The sequence below is a fragment of the Melanotaenia boesemani genome, chromosome 3 (assembly GCF_017639745.1).
Source record: "Melanotaenia boesemani isolate fMelBoe1 chromosome 3, fMelBoe1.pri, whole genome shotgun sequence".
Taxonomy (NCBI): domain Eukaryota; kingdom Metazoa; phylum Chordata; class Actinopteri; order Atheriniformes; family Melanotaeniidae; genus Melanotaenia; species Melanotaenia boesemani.
In genome coordinates, this window is record NC_055684.1 from 27,692,985 (window position 1) to 27,705,393 (window position 12,409).

At 38.4% G+C, this 12,409-nt stretch overlaps 1 protein-coding gene across 6 annotated transcripts; it reads left to right on the top strand.

The window, feature by feature from the left end:
* Positions 1-4: 4 nt before the first annotated feature.
* On the top strand, positions 5-11,073 carry hdhd3 (haloacid dehalogenase-like hydrolase domain containing 3). Of its 6 annotated transcripts, XM_041980416.1 has the most exons (7): positions 6-131; positions 4,503-4,618; positions 4,982-5,212; positions 5,449-5,706; positions 7,522-7,580; positions 7,674-7,856; positions 9,941-11,073. In XM_041980416.1, the coding sequence occupies exons 5-7, from the start codon at positions 7,527-7,529 to the stop codon at positions 10,334-10,336; spliced, it is 633 nt and encodes a 210-aa protein (XP_041836350.1). In that variant the 5' UTR covers positions 6-131; positions 4,503-4,618; positions 4,982-5,212; positions 5,449-5,706; positions 7,522-7,526; the 3' UTR covers positions 10,337-11,073. The 6 variants fall into 6 exon arrangements, with proteins under 6 accessions (XP_041836351.1, XP_041836352.1, XP_041836350.1 ...); XM_041980417.1 differs by lacking the exon at positions 5,449-5,706 and having other exon boundaries at positions 5-131; XM_041980412.1 differs by having other exon boundaries at positions 13-131; positions 7,522-7,856.
* The last annotated feature ends 1,336 nt before the right edge of the window (positions 11,074-12,409 follow it).

Here is a 12,409-nt window from a genome sequence, read left to right on the forward strand (position 1 = left end):
CCAGCAGGTGGCGGCAAAGCCTGAAACTTCCCACAAAAAGACGGGATAAATAACCAATGAAGAAGAAACGTCTTAGCCAAATTTAGCTAACCTAGCCTACAACAGCTAACAACTGGGAGGACTTGACTTTGGTAAAGTTTCAGTCTTTGAATTTTTACATCTTTGGCTCTCTATCATGATGTCATATGTTAATGTCTGACTGGCAGACAGATGCATGACAGATGCATGTGAATAATGTAATAAGCAGAAGGTAGCATACTTGTGGGTTGTTTTTAATAGCTAATTAACGTTTCTCCGCCTATTCGCTGCACTCAGGATATCACCGATAACAGCTTGTACTTGACGTCACATAGATACTCTTACTACGTTATATTAATGCGTAGGATTGTAATGAAAACATTATAGCCTCCAATTTGACTTATTTAATCTATTACAAGTATAGTTTGTTGCATGTATTATGTATATTGATATATAATAATTTCCACCAATTCTGTCCTAAGGCTCCTCTCATTTCTATAAACGCCTCCTTGTGTTCTCCTGTCGTTCTGTCTGTGGTCAGGAAAACGATTACAAAACATATTAAATGACGCAATACCTAAAATACAAGTAGAGAGGAACCGCAAGATATATATATATATATATATATATTCACACGCCCAAGTTGAATACTTGCATGAAAATGTTTTTTTTTTTAAATAATAATTACAAGTGGGGCTGCACAATGTAAGATTTTAGCCTTAACATTGCCATGTACGATCGATTTTCCTGTTCGAAAATCGATATTTTACAGATATGGGGTAACTGCAGTCTATCACAAACTAGGGTACAATAGAAAGTAACTACAATAGCAGGATCTTCTCTAAATTATACCCAGTTGGCAGGAACTACTTGTTCTTCCGCCTGCTAAAGTCATGTGTGAAATGGCACAGCATCGTCGCAGCACCGCATCACTCGGCCGGAGAATCACATCAATAGCGGGATGTATGTCGTGTGTGGCAAGACACAGCGGTATTGTAGGAACAATACAAATCTCCTTAAACATCTGAGAGTCAACCATGGCACAGTATATAATTAAATAATGATGAGGAAGAGGAGGAAATTAGCCGGACAGGTGCTGCAACTCTTGGAGTCCTTTGATGCTGCAGGGAGGTACTAACCACTATTCAGAGAGAGAAAATTGGGAGCAGTGTACCAGTGATGCTGCATTTTGGGAAAGTGATTTCATGTCTGCTAGGTTTAGGTTTTTGTGTTGATGTTCAAACAACAGGAATTCCCATCATTCTAAAGACTTTTGCATCCTGTTTTGTTACATAGTTATGAAATGGTTATGAAATAAGAAAATTATGCAATAAATATCTATATAAGTTCAGTTTGGAGTGATATGTGGCCCTGAGATCAGCTCACATAAATTCAACAGGCCTAGATTTAGTTGTTAAGCATGCTTCAGAGGCTGGGTGTCATTAAATATTCAGAAAAACAGCCATTGTAGACTTATTAAAAATAAAAATAGAGATGAATTATATTTAATAGGATAAAAAAGACAATAACATCAATCCCTCTCATTTCATTTGGACTGATTGTTAACTAAATATTTTAATACAGGGTGTGCAGAATTATTAGGCAAGTTGTATTTTTGAGGATTAATTTTATTATAGAACAACAACTATGTTCGCAATGAGCACAAAAGACTCATAAATATCAAAGCTGAATATTTTTGGAAGTTGGAGTGGGGCTTTTTTTTTTGTTTTAGTATCTTAGGAGGATATCTGTGTGTGCAGGTGACTATTACTGTGCATAATTATTAGGCAACTTAACAAAAACCAAATATATACCCATTTCACTTATTTATTTTGACCAGGGAAACCAATATAACAACTCAAAATTTACAAATATACACTTCCAGAAACTGGCAGTAGGACTAGGAGTTGAGCTTGACTCCATCCTCAACCCGAAAAGGTCCCACAAGCTCATCTTTGATGATACCAGCCCATACCAGTATCCCACCTCCACCTTGCTGGCGTCTGAGTCGGAGTGGAGCTCTCTGCCCTGTACTGATCCAGCCACGGGCCCATCCATCTGGCCCATCAAGACTCACTCTCATTTCATCAGTCCATAAAACCTTAGAAAAATCAGTCTTATGATATTTCTTGGCCCAGTCTTGACGTTTTATCTTGTGTGTCTTGTTCAGTGGTGGTCGTTTTTCAGCCTTCCTTACCTTGGCCATGTCCCTGAGTATTGCACACCTTGTGCTTCTTGGCACTCCAGTGATGTTGCAGTTCTGAAATATGGCAAAACTGGTGGCCAATGGCATCTTGGCAGCTTCACGCTTGATTTTCCTCAGTTCATGGGCAGTTATTTTGCGCCTTGTTTTTTCAACACGCTTCTTGTGACCCTGTTGACTATTTTGAATGAAACGCTTGATTGTTCGATGATCACGCCTCAAAAGCTTGGCAATTTTAAGAGTGCTGCATCCCTAATTCTGCACACACTGTATGTAGGTGTTAATTTGTGCATTTTACTGGTAATTTTTGTTTGAGTCACAAAGTATTCTATAAAAATATAACTACCACTTCTTTCCCCTAAGCGTAGGCTGCTTTGAAAGGGATTTTCCAAACACATTAAGCTTCTATACAAAGTATTGGTATCGCTGATACTTGCTTGTATTTTACTTGGCATTTTCAGAAAGAAAATGAGTGGTAATGCACATCACTAGTGTACATGTGCAGTAATAGCACTGCATTAAGTGTGGTGTAATGACATTGCATTTGGCACACTTGGGAATATGACTAATCCTTTATCTCATTTAAAAATTTAACTCCTCTCTTTGTACTGTATGAAAAAGGCGAGGACTTGATATGAGGAGAAAAGGGAGGATTTAACCAAGATTAGACATCCGTGATTTGGACACAACTTAAATGGCCCTAATGGCCATTACAGTACACTCAGAGTAGTTTTTGTCATTGTACATAGAAATGAAAGCAATGAAGCAAAGAAATTTGGGTGCTCTGTGAAGAAACTGTACAAAATGAAGAATAACAATTATCAAAGGTAAATTTGTCAATCTAGATAAATACAGGAATAAAAAACAGCAACAATACAAAGGGCAAACAACTTTCATTGTATAAACAGACTGCACAGATGATCCAGATAATAATGCAGAAAAAGACTACATAGTTATACCACAGGAGGAATGTGGCACATATATCACAAGAAGAAAGTTGTGTATTCTAGATTGTTCCACAGTTTTTAGGGCAGTGTGAGTGGTGAGTGTCTGTATGACCCAGGCGAAGGAACTTTGTGAATCTGGTTTTGTGTGATTTAATTAATCTGTAGCATCATCCAGAGTGCAACAGATCAAACAGATGATCAGTTAGCGGGATTAAATATAACATGAAGAGAGGACAGAGGATAGCAGGGGATTTTTTTGTGCTTTGTTGATTATCACCTGTAAAGCTCTTTTGTCCTCAACGGAGTAGCCAGCATACCACAGGAGTATGAGAGTACACTCCCCACAGAGCAGCTGTAAAAGACCAGCAGCACCTTCTTCTCCAGTTGTTATGAAGTCTGCTGTTGTGTATTTGTTCTACAAAAACACTCCTAAGATCATCTTTACTCATGGTTGTTCTAGTAAGTCTGCTCTCGTCTCCAGGTTCATTTTAGAAAATGTTTCTGCTAAATTCCATGTCAGACACTAGGAAGGAGACATGGAGACACAAATTTGTCATGAGTCTTTGTTTCATCATTTGACTTAGCATCATAGACATCTGCATGCCCAGTGCAATGATTTGAATGTTATGATGTAAAAGTGAAAAAAACTCATGAATCATGGCATGTTGGGTCTTTAATTTTCACCAGGATTATTAAAATAGTTTGCTTTGTCAATATAAAGCCGTAATTTCAAGTTTCATTAAATGCTAAAAATATTCAAGCATTATAACATCAATGTTCACCACCAATTTTTAAAATCATGTTAGGGGAGCAAAATGGTTAAAAATCTTTAAAGGGGCCCTATTATGTTATTTAGACTTTTCTGAGCTTTCTGAGTTATAGTGCTGAAAACTAATCAGACAAGTGAACAGCACAGTTTTTTAACACATAAATGCATGTTTTATTTTCCCAGTGTGTCTCTAAATTCAGTACCCATGGCACTAAAACAATAGTTTTTAGAGAGTTTTTTCTACTTTGATATTTTAATAACATCCCGGGGGAAGGGGAACTCAGTGATTGCCCATCTTCTCCAGGTTGTGCACTTTTACAAGAAGAAAGGCACACCCACCTTCATTGTTCAGTGTAAGGCAGAAGAGGTTAAAACTGCACTGGACACCACAATGTTTTCAGTGTCAGCATGTCACACAAGAAATGCTTCTTCTGCTGTGAGGGAAAGTTACATTTGTTCAAATTCCTGAAGGACAGAACAGTCAGACAGCAATGGATGGAGTTTGTTTTTGGAACCCAGCCACAGAGTTGTGTCAACGTTTGTATTTGTGACCACCACTTCACAGAAGACTGCTGGATGAATAAAGGCCAGTATATAAGGGGATTTACAACCAGACTCTTGCTAAAAGGAGGGTCTGTTCCTACAATCAAGGACTGCGTTTCCAATCCTGAGCCACAAGCTGTAAGTAAAACTGAATAAGTTGTGTGTTTTGTTTTGATAGTGTGTGAGCAAAAGTCAAACTAAAGGAATTAACCCAAACTTACTTTAAAACACCCAGGTGATTAGCCACATGAAACAATTGATGTACATGGGGGATGCCAGAAAAGTAGTGATTACCACCCTCGGTTCTAATGGTTGCCCTGTCCCATTTCATAGGACAACACAAAGCTAGGTCTTATGTCTAGTTAATTAGACATGTGGTCTTCAGCATGTTCAGTCACTTCTTTACTGCAAATATGGCATTTTTGCTCTAGCAATTTTTTTTATCCACACTGTGTTACTGTTCAAGTTTCACTAAATTTGACATTTTGTTATTGTTTTCAGAGTACTTCTGGGATTCCTAATGGCCAGGACACAAAAAAGTTCACAAACATTGCATGCCAGACCGAACCTCTTAATACTGTATGTTGTGTCACAGCATTCTGTGGCAAAGAAGTCAGTAGGCACACAGTGCTCAATCCTGACATTATTCAGATCTGCAGCAACACAGTTATCTCCTGGAACATTCAAACCCTACTTCTGCTGCCAAACATGTGAAAACTGAGCCAACATTTGGTAAGAAATAATTATTTTATGATAGATATCACTGACAAAGACAAATGCTGTAAATGAGTAAAATAATGTCTATAAAAAGAAATACTTATAATACTTAGTATTTTAAAACTATTTAGTATTTTAACTTTTCTTAAATTGTGTGAGCTGTACAGAAACTAAGTAAACAAAGTGTAGTCAACTTTACAAACAATTTTTTAGTGTATGTCAGTGAGCTGATGATGCTTCTCTTCACTGAGGTCTTCACTGACCCTGCCACGTTTGTGGAGGAGCTGAAGAAGGTTCTAGTTCCAGAAGATCTCGGTGTTCAGCCACCAAAGGAAAAGGTTGATGCAAGGCATGTGTCACGCTACAGTCAAGAACTGGCCAGAACCCAATGTTGCTCCCATCCAGATCAGGAAACGCCCGGTGTATCCAGCCCACAATACATGACGGGATGACCACCGTGATGTGCTGGCCAAAGTATCCCCAGCACCAGCTAACAAACTAAAACTACGGTATGCAAGATACCTGCAGCGACTGCAGAGGAAAAACATTATACCAGATGTTGGTAATCCATCCTGGACAGTGGTGCAGATTGTAAATAATCTTTTATTTATATGGCTTATTTTGTTCGTTTGCACAGGAAACAATCTTTTATATTGTTATACTGTTGTGAAACTGCAATAAAGTGTTTGACAAAGGTGACTGGTTTCACTGGTATTGGACAGGAAAGGAAAACCTTGATTATGTAATATTGAGCTCACTCTGCCTGAGTCCTCCTGACTGGTCCAGTCAGGCTGTGTTGTTTATGTTTTGTAATGTGTAGTTGTATGTGTCGATGCAGTTTGCTTCCAATCCTGGGTGGTCAGTCATGCAAATGGGAGGTTCTTGGACAAGGCGCATGTGTCATACATGATATCAAAATATTATGGCAGTGTGAACAAATTTGCATACACAATAGATGCATTGTCATGTCAAAAACATATGGTAGATAATGTTTCACCATTCTCCAACCCTGGAGATTAGCTTAGCAAGAGTAGCTAGAATTAGAGCTAACTAACAATGCATGGAAGTGTTAGCAAATAGCATCATTACCTTTTATGTTTCTTGGCAGCAGATGTTTTCCACCTCTGTTGGCAGTGTGGTACATTTACCACATATACACCTATTAACAGGGGCATGTACAAATATAAGGCGAGTGAAGGAAGGCAAACAATGTTATATCGGACTATAGCTGGTAAGTAGAGTATTTGCCAAACAGATACGTCCTGCCGCATTCGTTGCTGCCGAGTTCTTCACTCTCTTTTTTGGGGTCTAATTCGGGCTAGAACATGTAGAGTTGTTTCTTTTGTGTTGACATTGTTAACTGAGTATTTATACTGAGATTAGAGTATAATAGGGCCACTTTAAATTAGTTGACTGTTCAAAAAGCAGGTGGAGTTTGTACTGTATGATTTGTTTTCCTGTGTTGGTTTCAAAGCTTTAGATAATGCTCCTGATTTATTTGTCATATTACAACCACAAATAAGTCTATTTAATTGGGATTTAATCTGATAAACCAACAAAGTCTTTCCACAGACTCGATTTAATTTAGGTCTGGACTTTGACTGGGCCATTTTAACATGGATATGCTTTGATCTAAAGCATTCCATTGTTGCTTTGGCTGTATGTTTAGGATCATGGTCTTGCTGGAAGATAAACATCCACCCTAGTCTCAAGTCTTTTGCATCCAGTAAACAGGTTTTCTTCCAGAACTGCTCTTTATTAAACACCATCCATCTTCCCATCAACTCTGAGCACTCCTCTGTTCCTGCTGAAGAAAAGCATCCCTACGCCATGATGCTGTCACCACATTTCACGTGTGAACCGTGTTAGTTTTCTCCCACACATAGCGTTGTGCATTTAAATTAAAGAAATTAACTTTGGTCTCACCTGAGTAGAGCACATTATTCCATAAATACGGTTTAGGTAGACAGTCATGTCTTTGTAGGTTTGCATGTCAGATTTTCAGATTTTTAATTGAAAACGATTTTGAAAACTGCCTATAATTATTTACTCCACTTCACTCCATTTTTTACTTTGTTTTCTTATCACATAAAATCCCAATAAAATAATTTAAGTTTGTGGTTGTAATGTGACAAAATGTGGAAAAGTTCAAGGGATAGAAAACTTTTCCAAGGCCTCAATTATAAAAGACTTCAGATGTCTACGTTTGAATTTTTCTGTTTCTGTGTAGCTTCGTAAAAAATATTATTAAATAACATTTATTGACTATTTTTCTGAGGTGTTGCTCAGCTTTGAGGATGTCTTTTCTGTTTTTATGTGTGCAGGTACAATGCGAGCTCCTCTGCGCTGGGTGCTGTGGGACGTTAAAGACACCCTGTTGAAGGTGCGGTCATCTGTGGGGGAGCAGTACTGTAAGGAAGCTGAGCAAATGGGCTTAAGGCTCAGTGCTGTGGAGGTTAATACTGCTTTCCGGCAGGTCTATCAAAGTTATTCCCGCAGGTACCCAAACTATGGCATCTCTCAGGGCCTGAACGGACAAGCTTGGTGGACAGGAGTGGTGCGGGACACTCTCTCTCTGTGCCGGGTCCAGGATCCCGCCCTGTTAAACACAGTAGCTAACAATCTGTATCATAACTTCTGCAATGCAGAAAACTGGGAGGTAAATGTCTTTTGACTAATCGAACACTAAGTTCACTAAACTTTATAAAATCAGTTTTTCTTTTGATTTGCACATCTAATATGCCCTGATTCAACACTTTAAAATGAAACTGTTAATTTAATTTTGTTTGTTTTTGTGCCCAGAAGTAATTGAGGATTTGTTTTAAAGGGGACATATTGTGTAAAAATTACTTTTTTTTTTTGTCTTAAGCACATCCATTGTAGTCTCATTTATTTAATCTTTATTTATACAAGTTTACTTACAGGCAGACAGATAACCCCAAAGAAAATTTGAGGACTCTGCAGCATAAAAAAACAATAACGATACAGAAATCAACATAAATAACAAAAATGGAAATAAAGTAAAATATAGTGAAGAGAAATAAAGTGATGTTAGGTAAGGTTAAAGAAAAAGTATGTATATATATCAAAGTAAACTTAATAAATATACAAGGCATGTTGAAAAAAGTCTTTTATCCTGTCCACATAATGCGGTGCTGTGGTGCCCCCCTCCCTCCACCCATCCCTCCCCAGTGTGCTGTTAAACTGTCTGGTTCACCTGGGTAGGAAGGATTTCATGAATCTGTCTGTAGAGAAGCTCAGTGACAGCAGCCTGCGGCTGAACCAGCTCCTCTGTCCTGTGATGGTTGCATGCAGAGGATGGCTGACATCATCAGCGATGGTCAGCAGCTTATCCAATTCCTCTCTGCAACCGCCATGACAGAGATCAGCTCCACGCCACATGTTGACAATGCAGCTGCCACAAACTTGAAAGCATTGCAAGCAGTAGCACTGGGTTACTGGGTCCACACCATTTACCACCCAGGTGACCCGGCAGCGAGCCAGGTGGGCGGAGTTTTTACTCCATTTAAACCGGGCGATCAGCCGGATGATCCGCTCAGATCTGATGGTTTGTTTGGCAAGACCTTTTAATCAGATAGTTGGAGCAAACAAATCAGAGTCTGTCTGCAAATAAACTTAAAAATGTTCCAACTTAATAAATAATATTGATGTTTGGCCTTTATTTGTTCAGTAGATAACTTCGCATTAACAGAATTCCTCAAACTATTGCTGATATTATGATTCTTTTTAGCTGCTCTAGCAAAGTTCTGTTTCAATCCAACTAATTGTCCTTATATGTTAAGAGACCTCCAATGGACACTGTTGCACTTTGCAGACTACAACCTGAAAGAAATGCACATAAAATTATGGCTTTATTAGTAACTTTGTTATTTTTATGATCAGTTTCACACTGAAAGATCCATGCCTCTTTTGTTTTGGTAAAGCCTCTTTCCAACGGCAAACACTTTCTATTTAAACGGCAAACTCCTCCTCCTCCGCTCGTCATCACTTCTCCCCGGGTTATCACCCGGCTGAGGGTAAAAAAGCGGTCCCACTGTGGATGGAAGACAATACTGATTACTTCCAGCTATTGCTAACTGACAGCAGCACTAATTTATATGCTTCATGTGTTTAATAAATTAGGTTGAACTTTAGTGATATTAGTGTGATGGGAGGATTAGCCTCATGGGGCAAGCTTTTATTGTGTTAAACTGTACAAAAAGTTTTTGAAAAAAACTAACCTTAACCAACATCTTAACACTCAAACTTCTTCAGGACATGTTTCTTGCTCAAGGTCTGACTCCTGGTTCCATCACTGCATGTCTGTTAGTGAGCGGCATTTTCCAACATTAAACAGTCAGTCATTAACATGGAACCGCAGAGCTGTATCAATGGTCTCAACAAATGCTGATCTCTAGATAGAGGGGGTGGAGTAATGGGTGGAGAACAACTGCTCACCGCACCTCCTTCTCCCCATCACCACCACCTGAAACAGCATGCTCTACAGAGGCCTGTGGAGTCAGAGAGCAGCCACTGTATCTACCTACCAATTTAAGTGCTACTTTGAACAAAATATGGCTTAAACATTTTATTAAGACCTAAGAAAATTGTTTCTGCTTGTGAGACGTACACATTATGTCTCCTTTAATAGATTTAACATTGCTGCTCATATTTGTTTTCATCAGTAATAGTGGTCGAAATTGCAGCATATCCTGTTAAAACTGTGATGTTTCTTTGTTTCAGGTGTTTCCAGACTCAGTGAGAGCCCTGGAAAGATGTTCCTCTCTTGGCCTAAAGCTGGGTGTGGTATCCAACTTTGACAGCCGTCTGGAAGCTATTTTACATAGTTGTGGACTACTGTCACATTTTAGCTTTTTAATAACATCAGAGGAGGCTGGTGTGGCAAAACCCAGTCTGGCCATATTTGATCAGGCGCTGCACAATTGTGGGACAGCAGCTGACTGCGTTGCTCATGTTGGAGACCACTATGTGAATGATTACCTCTCCCCGCGGTCTGTAGGCATCCATGGGTTCCTTTTAGACAGACAGAACAAGCACAACCAAGCTGATGTTCTTCTGGAGCATCGGCTCGGTTCTTTGGACGAACTACCATCACGGCTTCTACAGCTTATGGACTAATAGCAAATACATCAGTGTCAATCTGCTCAACTTCATTCTGGTTCAGTTGATGTCAGGGATGTAACCAAGTTGACTTGTGTGAACCTAAGTGCCTTATGTAACAGATCAGATGCTCCTGATGTATGCAAATACAGCTTGAGTATTATATGCTGTATTAAAATAATTTAAAGCAGTTTTATTACAGTAACGCTATAAACTGGGAGCATTAATGTTATGTAAATATCTATTCTACAGTGTTAACTTGTGTAACTGATAAAATAGAAATTGAGCTAGTAATTCAAAACAATTACCTTACAGAAAAGTTAAGTATTGACTATCTCATGTTTGTACACATACAGCTGATATTTTATTCCCTGTGATATCAAATCGAAAAAAAAATGTTTCATCACAGTCTTCCATGTTTATGTAAGTACAAATAAATAACTTTAAAATAATGTTTTTGTGAATGTGGGCTAGCTGATGAGTGCAAATACATTTTCTATATCATCCATTTATTCAGCAGACAAATCAGTGAAGTGAACTGTTTATGCTTACTTTCATTAAATATGCTTATTGGACCACGTGGCAGTTAAACCAGTTTTCTTTTTTGTTTGGGGGTTTTCGTTGTTTTTGAGAAGTGGTTTTCTTAGCTTTGTAAAAACTGACCTATTTGAACTTTTTAAATACATTTTGGATCCCTGCATTTGACTGAAATTTAAATAAAAGGGCAAAAATGGCCAGAGCCTGGCCCACTTTCAGTGGCTGTATTGTGATAAATATCCCACAATGACTATAAAATACAGGAATTCTTGTAGAAATGACAGAGAGGGAGAGAGAAAAAAAGACATTAAGAAAGAATTTCTGGTTGAATGACTAATAACTGGCAGCGTTCCATTTTAAAACAAAACTAATCGAATATATAAATATATATAAAAGTCATTTTTAAAAACCAAATTATTGTGATCTCAAGAGAGTAGCTGTGACATGGTAGATGTTGCTTGGTGTCTGTACTCTGGATCAGTTGCCTTTGTGAAATCACATTTCTTACAGGGTAAATTGACCTTTCACCCAAGCTACTCAGCTTTGCCCTTTCCTAATTATTTGTTTCAGTGCTAAGCAGTAAGAATAGGGCAGAGTTGCTTAACCCTAATACCTTTGTAAATACTCTTATTTTAAACCATCTGGTCAGAAGCAGATACTGGGGTTGTTGGGTGGAGGATCAAAAGGGCCAAAACAGCAGCAGAAGGAAAAAGCCAAGAGAGACTTTGCAATTCAGCACAGAGTTCCTGCCTTTTACAGGGAATGGGATTTGAAACTTGTCCAAATTGCAAAATTTTCTTGGTTAAACAAAAACCTATCTGCCCTAGTGTCCATATAAATGTGAATTAACACACAGTTTTATTTTTACAATTATACATTACATTTTCCCTTTGTTTTCATTTGATTCGCCCACTTATGCATCGTCTCTCGAAGCATATTGTGCATCTTTAGAGATGCATCCACAAGAGCTGCTTAATTCAAAGCTGGTTTAGTAGCTCAGCCAGACGGCTCTAAAGGGCTCTGCAGAAATCCAATTGCTCACATAATGGGATTTCAAAACGAAGCCTCTCTGTTGGACAGCGAGAGGAAGAGGAACATGTAAAGCTAATGATGATCAAAACTGAACACACAACATAAAGTGACGCAGCTTTGTGCCAAGAACAAATGTTTAACAGGAATGGGGATAGTGTGTGAAATAAAATGGGTAAAAAAAAAAAAACTGAAGAGGGCCAAAACATTTCCTTCAGCTATAAGAGCACTCAGGAGTTTGGCTTTTTATTCATTTGTGCCTGAGGTTGAGCATTTCACTTTGACATTTCTGCCTTTTGAAATATTCAGTGGAAGAAGAAAAAGGAACAGGGAGGGGTAGTTGGGAAATTAGGGTATTTAGAGAGAGATGAAAAAAAGGAAAGGGCTTCAAAAGAACACAATGAGTCAAACAGATTTGAGAGAGAGGGATCAGCGGTTACCGAACATGAATACACAAACAAACATTTGCATATTTAATTCTTCATTGGAAAGGAAACATAATAGAGGCATGCCTCTTGTGACAAC

Coding starts and splice junctions, on each gene's coding strand:
- hdhd3 (XM_041980414.1), top strand. CDS start 7,527: ATGCGAGCTCCTCTGCGCTGGGTGCTGTGGGACGTTAAAGACACCCTG. Junction 7,857..9,940: donor GCAATGCAGAAAACTGGGAG/GTAAATGTCTTT, acceptor TCTTTGTTTCAG/GTGTTTCCAGACTCAGTGAG.